Consider the following 18754-nt stretch of genomic DNA (forward strand, 5'->3'; position numbering starts at 1 on the left):
TGAAAAATAAAAGGAAAAAAATTAAAAACTAATAGTGGGGCCCCCAAATTTTTTGAGTAAAAAATCATCGAAATGTCCTAAATTAATATTAGGAAACATGTGGTGCAACGAGAATGACTCGAATTTTTGGCTTATAATGAATATTGTAAAATTTCCAAAATCACTTTGAAAACGTGGGTTTATATAACTCACAGTTTTTGTGAAAAAATTGAAATATTTAGTTTTAGAAAATATTTTGCATGGGAGCTAAGAAAAATGTTGCAAGACTTTGGATGTGATTCTACCATTTATTAGATTTTGAAACTATTTTTATTGATTTTTAAAGGTACAAAATAAAATAAATAATATAAACTAATATAGTGGCCCTCAAATATATTTCATGAGTCGATAATCTTCGGATTGTCCTAAATTAATATTAAGAAACATGAGGTGCGACGAAAATGACTAGAACTTCAACTTATAATGAATCTTCTAAAATTCCCAAAATCGCTTTGGAAACGTAGGTTATACAACTCACAATTTTTGTGAAAAAATTGAAAATTTAATTTTAGGAAATATCTTGAGTGGATGCTAAGGAAAATGTTGCAAGACCTTTGGATGTAATTCTAATATTTGTTAGACCCTGTAACTATTTTTTAACTAATTTTTAAATTTAAAAAAATAGAAGGAAAAAAATTATAAACTAATAATAGGGCCCCCAAATTTAATTATCATCGAAATGTTCTAAATTAATGTGACAGCCCGTCCCGGATTATTCGTACCGTAGGGGTGAAATAACGATTTTGCCCCTAGTGGTTTTGTTTTGTTGTGTGGTTATTTTGGGGTTTTGGTTGGCTACTTTTGGACCACACACACACACACCCACACTCATTCTCATCATTTCCCTGTCCCATATCCCTGTCTCTCTCTTCTTCTACACTTGCGTACGGATAAGAACCAATTTACTCGAAAACGTTACGAATTGAGGAAGAAAATTATACCTTTGTGTTCGTGAGCTTCATACGAGTCCAACCATACCCATTTCAGGTAAGGAAACCCTTGTTTTCACGTCGAACTCGAGATCCCCGATTTGGTCACTGTTCATGCGCACGTGAATTGTTGCGTTTCAAGGAATTTGAAGCTTGTAGGAAGCTTGGTGAGGTCCTTAGGAAGCTCGTGGTAGTTCGTTTGGTGGTTTTAGACGTCGGGATCGTGAGTTGCAGGTGTGGCCGGATTTTGTGAAGTTTCTCCGGCGAGGTTCCGTTGGTTTTAGTGCTTGAAAGTGGTAAGGTTTTGTTCTTCTAGTTGTAAGCTTCATTTTGGTACCAATTTTGTGAAATTTGGTTGAAAAACGATAAGTTTAGAAAATTTTCCAATTTTTCGGCGACGGCGGCGGCGCTGGAGGTTGGCCGGAGAAGATGACGGAATATTCCTAACGGCGTTAGGTTAATTTTAACGGAATCTGTTAGATTTAACGGAATATTCCTGACGCCGTCAGTGTGCCAGGCACGTGCCTGCGCGTGTGGCCGTGCCTTGGCCAGCGCGTGGGGGCGCGTGAGACGTTGAAAAATTATTTTAAAATATGGGGATGTTCGTGAGGGTGAGTAGATCATGTTGGTGTATTCACACACCCCATTTGAGCATTGTATGAGAAGTTATTACCTAGTTTTGGTTATGTGCTTTAAATTAACGTTTTTATAGTTGTTTCGCATATAGGTGAGGCCTATTCCGAGGACGAGCGCAGTCACTCGAGGCAAGGGGGTTACGACCCTTCTACATACCAGTGAGTGGGCTTTTGGTTTTCCGTATATACCTATATACTTGTGATTTTTTCAGAAAATGAAATGAAATGTTTATATGTTTTAAATGCTATGCATTGCATTTGCTTATTTAATTATGCCTTAGTAGTTGCATATATGTATGTTTGGTGTTGTGGACGCACAGGTAAGTGCCAGGTAAGTTATGGTTTATGTTTGTGATTAGTAGTGATGTATGATGCATAGAGAGTTCATAAGCTGCACCCTCGGTGTTAGTGCTCCAGCCCAGAACAGGGCACAGTCCTTCACGTGATGTTCACCTCCCGCACCACACACTCATCTTGGATCCAAGTTAGGTGCACAGTCTTGTCGTACAGACCACTATAGGTGGTTCCGACTTGTAGGTGACCTGCGATTATTCGCCCAGTCTTCACGTGATCGTAGCACTTGAGCGTATTTATTTACACTCAGTCATGTCGTGCAGACCACTTTAAGTGGTTCCGACTCATATGCAGGTATAGTTAGTGAGTTACGGATTTGAGCTCTAGATTCAGCCGTACAGGTCACGTTAGGTGACTCCGGCTGACAGATTACATGACATTGATTGACATTACCTGAGTACTTACATTTTATGTAGAGGCATTCGACATGACATATTTCTGAGCATGTTTTCTATATGTGTATATTCTATTTTCTGGGAAACTATATAGGTTTTACGGTGAAGGGTTAGAACTTTTGATATTGAAATGATTTTAAAATGCTTTGTTTTTGCCCACTCACACTTTTTGTTTTGCGCCCCTCCAGGTTCTAGTTTGGATTGCTCTTTTGGTGGCTCTCGAGGGTTTCTCGGCATATCTGACAGATTATCACCAGTGTAGGACCACCTCTGGGTGTGTTTCGTTAGTGTTTGTTCCTCTGGACTGCACTAGGTTTTCTGTGCTCTGAATATGTTTTCACACTTATGCTAGCACATGTTTGTTAATTACCCTGTGTATAGCTTGGTTTTTATTTATTTGTACTTTTATTATTATTCTTAGCTTCCACACTGTGCACATGGTTACGTCACCCTCTCATGACGGCCAACACACCCTGATTTCAGCCGGGGTGTGTCAATTAATATTAGAAAAGATGTGATGCAACTAGAATGACTCGAATTTTGGCTTATAATTGGCTTATAATGAATATTGTAATTTTCAAAATTACTTTGAAAACTAAGGTATTAACTCACAGTTTTTATGAAAAGAATTCAAATATTTAGTTTTTGGAAATATTTTGCGTAGGAGCTAAGGAAAATGTTGCAAGACCTTTGGATGTGATTCTATATTTTTTTAGTCGAAAACAGTTGGAATGGTAAGCCTTCAGTTGTTGAAGATCTAGCAGTTCCAAATGGTAATTTGTGGTTCTTAGCAACATCACAATCAGAACAGAAAAAAATCAACAGATAACTTTCCTTGTAATGCAAGTTTATTACTAGAAATTACCCTTCTAAAGATGAAAAAAGATGGATGACCTAATCTTTTGTGCTAAACCTTCACAGGTGCCTGACATTTATTAAAGCTGATGGGGATGATGTATTATGCTTGCAGGAGCTTGGGAAGTGGATAGAAGCTATCCCTAACTGGTCCTCGAAAAAGCATGTTCCCCAAAATACGATCCTTAACAGTGGATCCATCAGGGTCAAGAGTCATAGAACAATTGTTGTGTTTGAGAAATTGATAAGCAAATATGTTTCATGTGAAGAACATGTAAGACATTGTTCAACTTAAATGAAGCATGAGAAGTATTTAAACATGATGATGAGATATTGGCAATATCATTGGTGATGTGAGAAGTAGCTCTTGAGTCAACAAGCCATGAGGGAGTAGGCTTGGCTGAGTAATGAGCACACATTTTAGCAAGTTTAGCAGGTGGTACTTTGCCAAAAATATCAGGATTCATGCGATCAAGCTATCAATGGCTTCATGACTGGTGGAACCACAAATTTGACATGGAATCTTGGAACCAGAGGAGGTTGAAGATCGAGAGCCTTGATAATTGGATCGGTTGAAGTTGCCACGATTATTGCTATTGAAATTTCCAAGATTGCTGTTCAAATGGCGATTTCCCCTCTTTGAGTTGAAATTGAGATTATTTGTACCTCGATTAGAATTATACCGAATAGGGGACTGGGAAGGCTGATTGTGAGCTGCAATTGCTTGTGGAGATGGTATGGGGAGCAACGGTGCCTAAGACTGCAAAAAGAAGGCCTAAAAAGGCTCAGTTGAAGAGGAGGAAATTACTTGCTTGCGACGGGCCATAGAGATTTCCTTGGTAAGTAAAAGGTCATGTAATTCATCAAGAGAGGTGGATGAAAGACGAAGCATGATGGAGTCAATGAAGGACTCAAACTCATCAGGTAGGCCATGAAACTAGCTGCAATTAAGTCACGATTAGACACCGGAGCTTCAGCAGCTGTCAGAGAATTGAAAATGTCCTTAATTTGTTGCAAATATTCGGAGATGGATTGAGATACTTTTAAATCGATTGGAGACGAGATCAGAGTTGATGAAACTGATCAGAGACTGTTCAAGTTTCAACTATAGCTCACGAGAGGAAGAAACTCCAACGGGGGACGATTTCCTCAGAGTGGAATTCAACTAGATCAGAAGATTTTAATCCTTTTCGTACCACACCTCAAATGGAGGATTCAGAGAACAATATGGTAGAAGCAGTAACAGACATGGTCAGTTCCATCAACAATTCCAAGAAGCTTGTAGCGTCTGAAAATTGGGGCAAAGAGAGCACGCCATGGAAGGTAGTTCGAACGCTTGAGCTTGATAAGAACCATGCTTCCGATATTCTGAATTGTGAGAGAAGTGTAGGAGTTCGTAGGATTAGGTTCGATGAAGAACTAGGGTTTGGAATCATTGAGGAATCGATGGGAGAAGACGATTCGGATGGAGATGCCATGACTACAATTGATTAAGATTCAATAAGAGAAGAAAATCAAGATTCAGAGACGGAGAATCAGAGTTTTGACAAGAACTGATCAAGAATCGATCAAGATTCGGAAAGCTGAAGAGGATCACGAGATACCGTATAGATGTTAAACTTTCTTCTTCATTTGATAATTAATTCAATACATGAGATGCGTATATATAGAGTACAGTAAAATTCTTAACTACAACTAATTACACACAGGTATAACAAACTAGTTTATGACTCTACTATGAGTAACTAAATTGGATGACTTGGCATTCTCCTTAATATAACCAACATATGAAACCTATCCTGTCCTAGCTTAATAACTACTTCATCATCATGGGCAATTCCATCTCCCACAAGCAGTCCCATGCAACCGGAAATGTCATATTATCCGATGGGTCCGCGCATGAGTTCAAAATGCCCCTCCCTCACCGTTGCTGAGCTCATGCTAGAGAACACCCAGCAAGTTGTTGTGGAATTCGGTTCTGCTTTCTCAAAAAAAAAAAAAAATAAATAAATAAATAAATGGGCAACCCCGTGCCATCAGACATGAAGCTTGACATGAAAAAGGTTTACTTAATACTGCGAATGAAGCGAGGGAAACCAGTGTCGTTGTGATACAAAGAAATCTGCGGTGTTTTTAAAGTGCAAATTTGGCTTTACAAGCGAGGTCGCTAAGGTTGTTACCTTTGTTTGCTAGAATATGCCTGGTAGGTGATCCGGGGCAAGCTTTCGTGTTACCAAACAAGGACAAGGAGTATATATAGTACGGAGAGGACGTCAACCAAGGTCATGAGCAGGGATGTGCCGGAGTTTGTTCTGCCGGAAGATTTGGACTCAAGACCAAACTATATGAGTAGGCAGCTTTCGGGCAAGGGTACTTGGAAACCGAACTTGGATACCATTAAGGAGAAAACGGCTGACAAGAAGTCTCGTTGGTTATTTTCAACTCTAATCAAGAAGAATGTTGTTGATTATGATTGATGTAATGTGAGATTAATTTTATGCGAACTATATATATATATATTAGAGCTTAATCCTAAGAGATATTATGATCGAGATGGCAAAAGGGTGTAAAATTACATGTTCATCAACTAGTGTCGGGTCATTTTCAGTTTCAATGGGATCTTGAATGAATTGGATGTATTTTGATAATCAAAGGGTCTTACTCTTCAATCTTCATATAAGTATTGTGATAATATTAAAGTTCAATATTTCCGCATACAACACAACAAAATCATTTTCAATATTTTCATTAAATTAGATTAGCAGTGAGAAATTGATCCGAGAGAGATGATGAGGGAATTTTCATTTAGTTTTGACAAATGAATCAAGAATAATCTAAGATATCTAGCCAAAAATGGAAGGAACCAGATGAAAATCATAAAACTAGAATCTATGAAAATTAAATTACTTAATGGGCCTATCAATGGCATTGGGGGAGACTTGGGAAGCAAGCAATGGGAAAAAAGCTCACTCGTGGACCGCCCGGGATGCCAATCGGATTGGAGCCCATTGGAATTTGGGGCAAGCAAGCTATTGGTTTGGTTTCAAAACCTAAAACATAAGGTATTTACACGCAAGGAAGAAGAAGTAGAAGATCCCATGGCAGTTTCATCTATCCCATCACTACTGCTCTCCAACTTAAAGTAAATTGGTATTAGCAATCATAAATATTTTGTTTCATATATTAAGCAAAACAAGAAGAGGTTCAATAGGTACAACCTATTGAGAAATGTGTTGTCATAACTCAAATAAAAACACTCTTAATCATCACAGGAATGTGTATCATAAAAAATCATACTGGACAATCTTAAAATTACAACGAAAATTGAAGCATCGTCTGACTAATAAAAAAGTAGTTGGACATGAATAGTGTATTTCTAAATCCAATTGATTGCAAAGAAAAGAAGAAATGAAGGCTAACATTCCAACCCTTCGTGTAATTTATTAGCTTGCAAGCCAAAACTCTTAATTTTAAATATATAGCACGTACTAGGCCATCGATCGAGCCAACATTCCCCGAACGTCCTCAGCTGATTTCTGCCTCTCAAGCTCCTCTACTCGCATTCTTCTTCGGAACTCTTCAATAAATTGACCGGCTTTGGCATCCACTCCGCATTGACGACGTTCTTGTGCTGTTGCAGACAATGTTGCCCAAAATTTATCAGCAGATTTCTTCCTCTCAAGTGCCAATGTGTTACGGAATTCTTCTATAAATTTATCCGCTTCCGCGTCCACTCCACATAGACGACGACGTTCCAGTGTTGTAGGAGTAGTAGCGACTATAGTTGTAGTAGTGTTGGTTATTTTCTTATAAACGTCGTCCAAACCCAAGGCTTCCTCATCAAGATGAAGCCCATCTTCCAAGACATGATGATCATGCAGATCCCCATGAAGCACGTCATCTTGGTCACTTGTATTTGCTGTGGCAATGCTACTTTGTGAACCCTTCGTTTCGTCTTGCGACCTGCGCATTAAAAGGCTTGGACTTGGAGCAAGTATGAGGGGTTTGTCGTCCTTGCAGCCTCCTTCCGTGTGTGATAGCGAGAGGCTCTTTCGGGTCGACAGATGCTCCTGGTAGCAGTAGTGATTGTATTGACGGTAATAGTGGTGGTGCTGGACTAAAGGACGAGTACTAGAATCGTATTGGGAATTAAGACGGAGATTTGATGATCGCCTCACAAGGCCAAGGGGCAGTTTTGAGCGAACCACACGCATCAAGTGTTTCCAACCCGTCTTAGTCTTAGCCTTAGGGGATGCAAACTTGTCTGATCTAGGGATTAAGCAAGACATCGATCACACAATACTATAGTGCTACTAGGTTATTCCAATTTCCAATGGCCCTCGGTTTATGCAATAGCTTTTGATTGAAAGAGTTTTCTAATAACCTAGATTATGGGGGGGAAATAAAAATGATGGTCATCAGTGTTTTCGTGAATTAATTTGATATTACGGCTTGAACAGATTTTTTGCCAATAAATTAGATTTAGAATTCATTCTTTGATTCCGTAATGTTCTCCTTAATTACTACATGGTACTTGCCCTTAATAGTCTCTTTACAGTTTATTTGTTTGATTTTGAACAAGTTTAGCACCATCTATCTTAAATTAAGCAAATGAATGATACGAAAAGTGATCTCTCTCTTTCTACGGTAGGAAACTAGGAATAGGAGTAGGCGATGATGTATATTGTGCGATAATAATTCACATATATTTCTCGGGATTCTAGAAGCGGAGGAAATGAATTACGAAGTGAATAATTTAAAAAAAATCAAATGGCATTCATCATCAAATAACCGAGTGGATTGAAGCGTGTATCAATACTAAAGCGTTGCAGATTTGAGCTCATGACCCACCATTTTGAAGAGAACAACGACATTGCAGTGACTTCTGAAATGTTTAAGGACTCTTTTGGTATTTTGTTATTTGTTTAATTTTTTTCATTTGAACTCCTAGATTTTCTAGAGCTAAAAGACATAATTATTAATAGGACTTTAAAATGTTTGTTATCTTATCAATAATTTTTTAGGTTTTCTCATACTTTCTAATCCATTATAATTTACTTGCTTTTTCCGGTTTATCGTTTGATTTCATTCTCTCGTCACATTACGTCAATTTGTATAAAGTTTTAACATATATTGCTATCTATTTGTATAAGCAAGATTAAATTCATTTTGCACACATAGATATAGTCTTCTGATAATATGATTAATTAAGGCTTGTTTGGAGTCATCAGTCATGCCCGCAATTGTGCATGGATGAACTGATTTACCGTGTATATGTGAGGATGTAGACAGTTGTTTTCATATATAAATTAATTGATATAAGACTCGGAGTACTTCCTTTATTGCAGTGTCCACGACTTCTTTTTTGGCATTTCTCTTAAGAGTTGAGAGTTGAGAAAAAGAAGGCGATGGATAAATAGATAAGATTCTTCGGACAACAGATCTATTTTTACCATAATTGAGAATGGGATTTATCCATGTATATTCAATTCATTCAACAACTCATTGTGATATGATCATTTTGTTAGCGAATTATAGAATCCGATCCAGAGCAGTAATCATGACACAGTTAGGTATACGATCCAATCCCAACTAATAAGCAAGCAATATCATCAAGACCACAGAATAATATGCCTTTTGATTAACTAATTGCATATATACATATGCTGCTTCCAGCCCTCCGGGTAGGTCCAGGGAAGAAATTGACCACATAATACTAACTTGTATCGATCAGTGCAATCCAGCCAATTAATCGACTATATGGACAACCATTCTATAGATAGTTGCGTTTAGTCCATGATTGTACCTTCATGTTCATTAAGTTGTGAACAATACACAAATGTCATATAATTTCTGTTTCATAGGAACTCACTCGTACAATGAGGAAAATGGTACGTACAGGCATCTTTCTTTAATACTTGTGTTTACAGTGCTAAACTCAAAATCCTAAACCCTAAACCCTAAACTGGTGGGCAATCAGAGCAGAAAATGCCAATTGATGAGCTGATATTATACTATATATTTTACCATAATCTTAGTATTAATTTATTTGTTATTTTGGTAGAATTTTGATACTTTGAATTATATTTCTAATGTAGGATATTCGACTTCCACTTGAGCAAAACATATTCAAACGGATGAATTTTGCAGTGATTCCAATTGGAGGATGTTCGTTGGTCTTTCAACGTGTTCGTATCAAAGTTTTATACTTTTATATAAAGCGGTTTAATTATGGCGATGAAATAAAGGAGCAGCGCGCAGTGGTGTCAAAGTGACGTTTTGGGCTTATTTGGGCTTTTCGGCATCCAAGATGATGTCCTTTGTGTTTGAGGCTTTCTGCAATTATGTTCAGGACATCTTAAGCTTTAATTCTAGCCATTTTGGGACTGTTTTGGAGCCCTAAAGATCCAGAAACGTGGAATTCTTTGTGGCTGGGCAGATTTTCCAAAGTTAGAATAGGAATGTATTTCCTAGTTATCATATTCTATTGTGTTTCCTAGTTTTTAGAAGACCTTTTCTAGTAGTATAAATAAAGCTATTTAGCCATTAGGGTTAGGGAGGAGAGATGCATTACTTGGGAGAAATTCAGACCTTTAATCTACAAGGTGTTTCCAATCCTATTTCTAGTTAATGATATTTTCTTTAGTTTTTATTGTGCTTTTTCGTAACAAGTCCTTTTGCTAGGGTGAAGTTACAAGTCTTAGCATGAATATGTGATTTTATTAATTTTCTTATAAATTGATGCATGTTTGCTTTGAATTATTAATCACTGCAATTAAACTATCTAATTGTCTTAGTGATTCGCAACCATTAGGGTATTTAGACAAGTAATTTGATGCAATTTATGTTGGAACATCACCCTGAAATTGAGGAGGGCTTCTTGTGATTAGTAATTGTAAGTTCACTTAAGGCGAACATCACGCTCTTAAGGGTTGCACGGTTTTTCAAAGGGTTTTCACAATGCTTAATGAGTCTTGCATGTTTATATTTGATCTGAACATCACAGATGGGTTGCATGTTATATATACGTTTTCATTTGAACATCACGAGGAAAATATGCATTAGGAAAATCTAACATTCAAAGCATGTATGTGGAAATTCATAAGTAATTGGTAAAATTGTATAGGATTGTTAGTGGTGATGACGAAACTCTAGTGTTTAAACTATTTTCCAAAACTTTTTTCTTTTGCTTTCTTTACTCTGTTGATCTATTTAATTGTTTTTATTTTAAATTCGTTTTTATTATTTTAAATTCCAAAATCAACATTTTTGAAACTTTGTTCTCAATAATTAGCTAAGGATTGGTTTAAATACAAATTATTCATTCAATTCATATGGAAAACGATCTTGCTTAAGCTACTACACTACGATAACCTTATATTCTTATAAGTATTTTTAAATGTTTTTATCCTAATTTTGCAAGTGGTAAAAATTCTATCACCAGTCTTAGAATCACTTGGATTATTCAACTATTAATAATCTAGTGTTATTTGGGACGCTGCACTATACACAGTTACACACACTACTTGCATATATGAATATATCTGATATATGCACGCAATCAGGCTCAACCTCTCGCCGTCCTATCAAATTTCGCCTGCGTGCGCACATAGGCAGGCAGACTGCAGTGCAGAGGGAGCCGGGAGGGCATGTAACACTATGAGCTTTGGCTAATTTATTCATGATTCCGTGGTCGCATAACATCTACGATTTGTGGTCGTAGGCTCGACGTTGTGGGGCGCCACCAACTGGCCAATCAAATTCAATACCAAAAACAACATTCAATTCAATCCCGTGTGTTGTGATCACCTGCATATATATATGTCATTACTCTTTTCATCTATCAATATTTCATGTTGTTATATATGGTTTAATAAAGGAATGTGATATCCACATACCTCATTTTATTTCTCACATACCTTTTTAATTTTCGGCCGTCGCATTGGATGAATTGAAGAAAATTAATGAACATAAATTAAAAAAAGTATGTGAAAAGTAAAATGAGATGTGTAGATAGCACATCCCTTAATAAAAAAAGAAATGAATAAAAAAATGGTCGCCAGAGGATGATGAAGATATGGGAGTGGAAAAATGCTCGAATTTGAAGGACAAACTGATTAGACCTGGTCCTGTCCAGTTGCATTGCATTGTTGGGCATCTTCCGAAGATAACCACAAAGACAAAAGCTTTTTGTGTGTGATCATATAATATATAAATATGTTACCAGTGAAGAGACTACAGACAATGCAAGTTGCTGTCCTTCCTTCTTTTCCCCCAACAACTCTATATTCTAGTATTAATAACGGAGTATGATTTTCTTCTTTTTTGTTCTTATTCTTTTTCATTCCCTCGTATCGTATATTTCTTTTTATCTTTATAAAAAAAATTAATATAAAATATTGACGTGATTTAATCGTAACCATTCAAATAGTAAAGGAGGAAAAGAAATAAAGATTAAGAAGGAAGAAAATCATTCTTCATCGATAACATTGTCAATGCCCGAACATAACCATATAATACACAGTAGATAATACTTGCATCTTTTTATGTGGCTAATGCACATATCCTCAATTTGTGAATAACATATTTTGTTTGAATAAACCTAATAATTGAAACTGTTCGATTTATTAATCTTTATTTGAAGATCAATTCTTTCAAAAATCATTCACACTGAGGAGGTTTGCGGGTTGAGGAAATATTTGTGCCAAGTGAAATTACACATGTCAATTCATAAATCCAGGCAGGGGTGGCAGAGGAGATCTTAGCATAGCAGATCCGCACTCGTATTATCCATTATAGAGTAAGTCCAAGACGGCCATACCAATACCATGCTATTTTATCCGAAATGAATTTCTGTATTTTTTATTTTTTATTTTTTATTTTTTATTTTTTTTTTAAGTTTTAAGAAAACAATAACAATACTTTCTTTTTTTATCCATTTTTGGTAACATAATTTAAGGAATGTCTTTCTTTTTTTTTTAGTACATTGATATTTTTACATTAAGGGGGAAAGTTCAACAAAGTCACACAATGAGCAGTTTAATTTGGTATCGAATTCGTCATTCACGAGATTCGAACCTAATACCTCTCACTTTCAAGTAAAAATAAATATCACCAGATTGTAATACTAAGTGGCTTAAGGAATGCTTTTTGATCGCTCTGTTGATACAAATACAAAAGTAAAGTTATGCAAGTGCAACCCCAAATCATGTATCATATCATGTAAAGTTACTTGATATCCTCATTAGACCAGTCTTCTAAGCGAAGCTGCCTTCCTGATATTTGCCACTACTCGCATTCCCTTTTCTAGAAAAAAGAAAACAAGATTTTCTCTGCATTGTTAGTTGTTAATGTTTATGCTTTAGAAACAAGTTAGATAATTGAAGAAGTAATCTAGTAGTGGTAGAACTTGATGTATAGTCCTGGTGGTTAAATGTACGGAAACTTTATAACCAACATACTTGTATTGTAAGCAGTTAGATTATCTAACTTCACCACCCAATACTCTAATAATTTCTCTTTTCTATGTCGGACCCGACATTTCTTGGAAAGGGAATGCCTATCCATGTTTGATCAATCCAATTAACGTCTGCCATGAGTGCCGTCGGATGCCCTACAAAAACCTACTCTTCTCATCTTCTCTGTTTATTCATTTAACTTGCTTTCGAAGTTACTCTTGTTAGACTTTCAAATGAAATGGCAGCTGGTAAATTCAATCATGAAGTTTTGTTATTATTATTATAATAATATCCATTAACGTTATAAAGTGAAGAGGCTCACTATTATTTGAATTACTATGTCATGGTTTAATTTTCTAAATGTGAAATTTATAACCAAGAGACTATGTTTTCTTACATGTTAAATTCATACAAATCAAGCACATGAATAACATTTATTTGGTAAAAGGTACAATAATTTGGGCAAGGCAAATAAAGACTTAGTAGTCAAATTATAATATCATAAAATTTTTATTTTGTAAAACAAGAAGTTAACATCTACCTACAAATCACATTATTATTGTCTTTAACTAACATATTACCACCTACAAGACTTCCCAATTATTCTAAGAATATCATTGGATAATGCTATGAAGACTAACTTTTAAAACTAATTTTTTTAAATTATATAATACTATTAATGATTGAATTATTAATTAAAAGTTAATTAACATGTTTATTTTTTATTAACGACATAATTGACAAATTTGGTCAAAAAATTTAATCTACCGAGCGTTTCTCATTTGAATATCCAATGTTCTAACATGCATCAATGCGCCTGTCTTACATCATCCGTATCATGTATGCCAGTTGCAGTATGGCGAATGGCTATATATACTATATCACTTTTGCCTCTCACAGCGCTCATCCCTTCTCAAACTCACAATTGTTTCGGGCTTGCTGCGCAGTGGGTTGCTAAGCCAATTAATTACAAATTAATTAATGGCTACTTCCACGCCCGCCATTATTAAGCTCTGCAGCCTTCTCCTCCTTTTAGTTTTAGTTTGGGGTGTTTTCGAACAACCCAAAACTTGCGAAGGCGGTGAGTCCTTTGCTTGCAACACAAAAGATGCGGCGACCAAGGACTTGCCATTTTGCCGTGCGACATTGCCCGTGCAAGACAGAGTGAGGGACCTTCTCGGAAGGTTGACATTGCAAGAGAAGGTTAAGCTGCTGGTGAACACTGCTCTGCCTGTCCCTCGCCTTGGCATCAAGGGCTACGAGTGGTGGTCCGAGGCACTTCACGGCGTTTCCAATGTGGGCCCCGGGACTAAGTTTGGTGGGGTCTTCCCTGGTGCCACTAGCTTCCCTCAAGTCATCACAACCGCCGCTTCCTTCAATGCTTCTTTGTGGGAAGCCATCGGACGGGTGAGTTGGTTTTCTATTTTTAATACTCTTGTCTCGATTAATTTTAGTTCGTTCGGTAATATTGAAAAAATCTTTGAAGAGTGTAAAAAAAGGCTTGCGCTTTTGGCTTTTGGGCTGTGTGGCAAGCAGCTTTTGGTTCTTTTCTTTTCTTTTTGTTTTTTTGTTTCTTAAGCATTTTTGTTTCTGTTGGATAGAAATCGAAAAATTGATATCAGAAATATAGATGCTCGATTACCGTCACTTTATACGAAGTGTTATGTAAAAATTTGAGATTTCACCAAAAAAATTAATTGGCAATATAAGTTTAACTTATTTAAAACCCTATGCAAGATTATGAGATTCATTCTCAAAGCCAAAGGTCCTACCATGTTTGGTATATGCATCTGTTATTAAACCAAAATCCAGAACCCAAGATTAGCAATAAAAGAGAGTGACGAATATCCGGGAAAGCAGTATAGTGACATCCTACGTAAAACAAAACTGAGATTACAGAGTGTGTGAACGTATGTCACATATACGCAGAGTATTGTTCCACTTTAATTATTTTCTCATAATTATAAAATATTGAAAAGACAGATTTATGGTGCGATATTAACTAAGATTAGCTTCATGAAGGGCAAGCAAGTTGTATAAACACAAGTTGCTTATTTATTCTTACGTCTCAACTATCAAGCTATTTACTGTAAATTCATTAACATAAAATGGAGGTTAAAATGAAAGAAAACTTGACAAGATCGTCTGATCACATGATCAGTTAAAAACACGCAATAAAGAGTGGTAACTTGTGCATTGAGGCTCATGCATGCGTGAGATCGGATAATATTTAAATGCAAACAATGCTTCTTTTTTTTTTGTCCTAATAAAATTTTTCTCGGTTGAGATATGGGATATATTAACAAGCGGGGTTACAAAGGTAGGTCAACTACTTTATACTTTTTAGATTGCCCATGCCCATGCCCATGCCATGGTGCAGAAGCTGTAAGGCATAAAATTTATGTTTCATCCAGATCGAGTACTGGTGCTGGTACTCAATTGGATGAGTAATTTTTCTCAACCTAGATCATGACAAGTATTCCAATGAAAAATCGTAACTAGCGTGCGTCTTCTAGCATGAGTAGGTATATTTATATGTATGATGTATGCATGGTGCAGGTCGTGTCAGACGAAGCAAGAGCAATGTACAATGGGGGTGTGGCTGGCCTTACGTATTGGAGCCCAAATGTGAACATACTGAGAGACCCACGGTGGGGCCGCGCACAAGAGACTCCCGGTGAAGACCCAACCGTAGTGGGTAGATATGCTGCCAGCTACGTTAGGGGGTTGCAGGGAGATGACGGTAACCGGTTGAAGGTGGCGGCTTGTTGTAAGCACTTCACCGCTTATGACCTCGACAACTGGAACGGAGTTGATCGTTTTCACTTTAATGCTAGGGTAAGTACGAACGCAATTGCTAAAAACATCGCATATGCATTTATGGAGTATTCGTATGTACATAAAGCTTCTTTAATGGGATAAATACTTATAATGAAATTGGTGCATGCGTTCGTTTTTCTTTTTCACGTAATGAGAAAAATAGAGTGAAAGCTTATTATAGTTGACTGTTCTCCTTAAATGACGGCCCATTGTTTAGTTAAAGTATTTCATACTTAACTCTAGCATGTTTAATTGAAGTTATTTGGTAATATAATAATTTAGGGTAGCAGTTATATGTGTGTGTATATATTTATATCTATATGACTCACATGTCATCACTAAGTTGGTGATCCACTCTTGGAAATTTATGGCCATGCGCATGTGACTACGAAATGAGACTTGGGAGTCTGCTGCCACCCTGCACCTGCAGCCACTTTTAATACTTATTAACTGCCCAACGACCCGATCCCACTATGAGGAGAAGACAGACTCTCATGGCATACATAAAACGCTATTGTGGTATTCTCACGTCAATCATACAACATATGTCACATGCATGTAAGTTTTTCAGTATAAGACGTTGTGTGATAAGCAATCACCTCAAAAGTTACTCTCCACCACGAGTGCACTTCTATCCTCCCAAAGTATCTTTCTCAAGTTTATGTTTTAACTCTGTCTTTTAGATTTGATTTGGTTCACTGTAGCCTGTATTATATATTATCAAACTGTCGGACAGTATTATATTATACTGCTGGTGGATTTGTGCACAATTTCCGCTAAAGCAATTAGGGCATATGTGTTGCACTGCATATGAGTAATGCTGCAAGCATTACATTTTGATTACTATATACATATTTAGTTTAGAAGGATTATCCTTTCATGTATGCTGCACTTTGTAGAAATTTTCATCACGTGCGGGTGAAACACTATTGTCGAGTGCATGTTTGGGTTGCACTGCATGTTTGAAATTGGACAATGCATTGCATTTGGAATTGGCAGGTGAGCAAGCAGGACATGGAGGACACATTCGATGTGCCTTTCAGGATGTGCGTCAAGGAAGGAAAGGTGGCTAGTGTCATGTGTTCTTACAATCAGGTCAATGGTGTCCCTACCTGTGCCGACCCTAATCTCCTAAAAAAAACTGTACGCGGCGCATGGCGCCTCGACGGGTAATTAATCGCCATTACTTAACTAATTAACTAAGCACCATCATGCCATTTTGATTTAATCGAAATATTCCGTGGCAGCTACATTGTGTCTGATTGCGACTCAGTGGGGGTGTTCTATAATAGCCAACACTACACCTCAACGCCGGAAGAAGCCGCTGCCGATGCCATTAAAGCAGGTTTGGATTTAGACTGTGGGCCATTCCTGGCCGTGCACTCGGAGGAAGCAGTGAACAAGGGGTTGTTGAAGGAGGTTGACATCAACAATGCATTGGTAAATACTGTGACAGTCCAAATGAGACTCGGGATGTTTGATGGAGACCGCGGGTTCTATGCCAGATTGGGCCCCAAAGACGTATGCAGCCCACCTCATCAGGAACTTGCCCTTGAGGCCGCCGAGCAAGGCATCGTCCTCCTCAAGAATCACGGGCCATCGCTCCCTTTGTCCACCCATCGTCACCGCACTGTTGCTGTCATCGGCCCCAATTCTGATGTTACTCTCACTATGATTGGCAACTATGCCGGTAGGCATTGCACTAACAGAAAGGGGAATAATAAATAAAAACATGCGACCATGTCACTTGTCCCATTATACGATATCTTAACGTGTAATACAATACTTAAATTTTCTGAATTGTTACAATTTGATTACTGCTAGGTGTGGCATGTGGATACACTACGCCCCTGCAAGGGCTTGGGAATTTTGCAAGGACAATTCACCGGGCGGGTTGTGCGGACGTCGCTTGTGCCAACGACACGCTATTCGAAGCAGCCATCGACGCGTCCCGGGAAGCGGATGCGAGTGTTCTGGTGATGGGGCTTGATCAGTCCATTGAGGCTGAATTCAGAGACCGAGCTGGGCTGCTTTTACCTGGACGACAGCAAGACCTCATATCAAAGGTCGCTGCAGCATCCAAAGGCCCAACTATTCTGGTATTGATGTCTGGTGGCTCAATTGACGCATCTTTTGCTAACAATGACCCGCGCATCGCTGGAATTGTATGGGCCGGCTACCCGGGCCAAGCTGGTGGAGCAGCCATTGCTCGTGTTTTGTTTGGAGTCACAAACCCAGGTCCAGCCACGAGCCTTTGAATATTTCTCTTTTGTTTTCGACTTCGGAACTGTTATCAACAGTCCAAAAAGATCATCATTCATTTCCTAATGTACGCTTGTCAATCCAAATCTCAGGAGGAAAGCTTCCTATGACGTGGTACCCAGAGGAGTATCTTAACAATTTGGCAATGACATCGATGGACATGAGGTCAAGCCCATCAAAAGGGTACCCGGGAAGAACCTATAGATTCTACAGAGGGCCAGTGGTGTACCCATTTGGGCACGGATTGAGCTACACCAAATTTGTTCTTAGCATAGCAGCCGGCACCGCACCCACTGTGGTTGGAATCCAGCTTGATGGCCGGCATCGCGCCTCTCAAAACACAACCGCAACCATTGATTCGGACAATGTCAAGGCGATCCGAGTAACGCATGCAAAGTGCAACAAGGTTTCAGTGGGTTTTGAGGTTGACGTGAGAAATGTGGGTAACAGAGACGGGTCTCACGCTTTGCTAGTGTTCTCTACCCCTCCAGCACAGGACTGGGCACCTCACAAGCAGCTGGTTACCTTTGAGAAAGTGTATGTTCCGGCCAGGGCTCAACGGCGGGTGCGAATCAACATTCATGTGTGCAAGTCCCTTAGCGTGGTGGACAGGTTTGGAATTCGAAGAATTCCAATGGGACAACACAATCTTCACATCGGTGACCTCATGCACTCTATCTCCCTCAAACCCGCCAGTTCATTAGGGTTGGGAGTCATCAAATCTTAATTGCAAACGCAACCATTCTTTGCGACGCAGAAGCATGCGCGTGCATACACAACTTATAAGAGGAGAAGAAAGCAATCCGGATACATGTATGTTATTTTTGGTTGGTTACCAATCTTGATATATGTTTCAAGTTGATTGATCATTGTACAATGATTCGTGATGCAAATGTACTTAATTTTTAAACTGGAAATTGATTCATGGATTAAGCAAGTAAATGTAAAATTAAGTCTCCTAGTTACTTGATATAACATGGATTTGGAGAGTGTATAATCTTGTCCTT

General features: G+C 38.0%; 1 protein-coding gene across 1 annotated transcript; it reads left to right on the plus strand.

Annotated features, from left to right (window-relative positions):
• Nucleotides 1-13527: 13527 nt before the first annotated feature.
• On the plus strand, nt 13528-18722 carry LOC103931980 (probable beta-D-xylosidase 2). The gene is made up of 6 exons (XM_009341513.3): nt 13528-14072; nt 15225-15503; nt 16485-16654; nt 16733-17175; nt 17310-17723; nt 17840-18722. Exons 1-6 carry the CDS (start codon nt 13647-13649, stop codon nt 18472-18474), a joined length of 2367 nt encoding a protein of 788 aa, XP_009339788.2. The 5' UTR covers nt 13528-13646; the 3' UTR covers nt 18475-18722.
• Nucleotides 18723-18754: the final 32 nt, after the last annotated feature.

The sequence above is a fragment of a genome, unplaced genomic scaffold, assembly GCF_019419815.1.
Source record: "Pyrus x bretschneideri cultivar Hongxiangsu unplaced genomic scaffold, Pyrus_bretschneideri_v1 Contig25, whole genome shotgun sequence".
Lineage (NCBI taxonomy): Eukaryota > Viridiplantae > Streptophyta > Magnoliopsida > Rosales > Rosaceae > Pyrus > Pyrus x bretschneideri.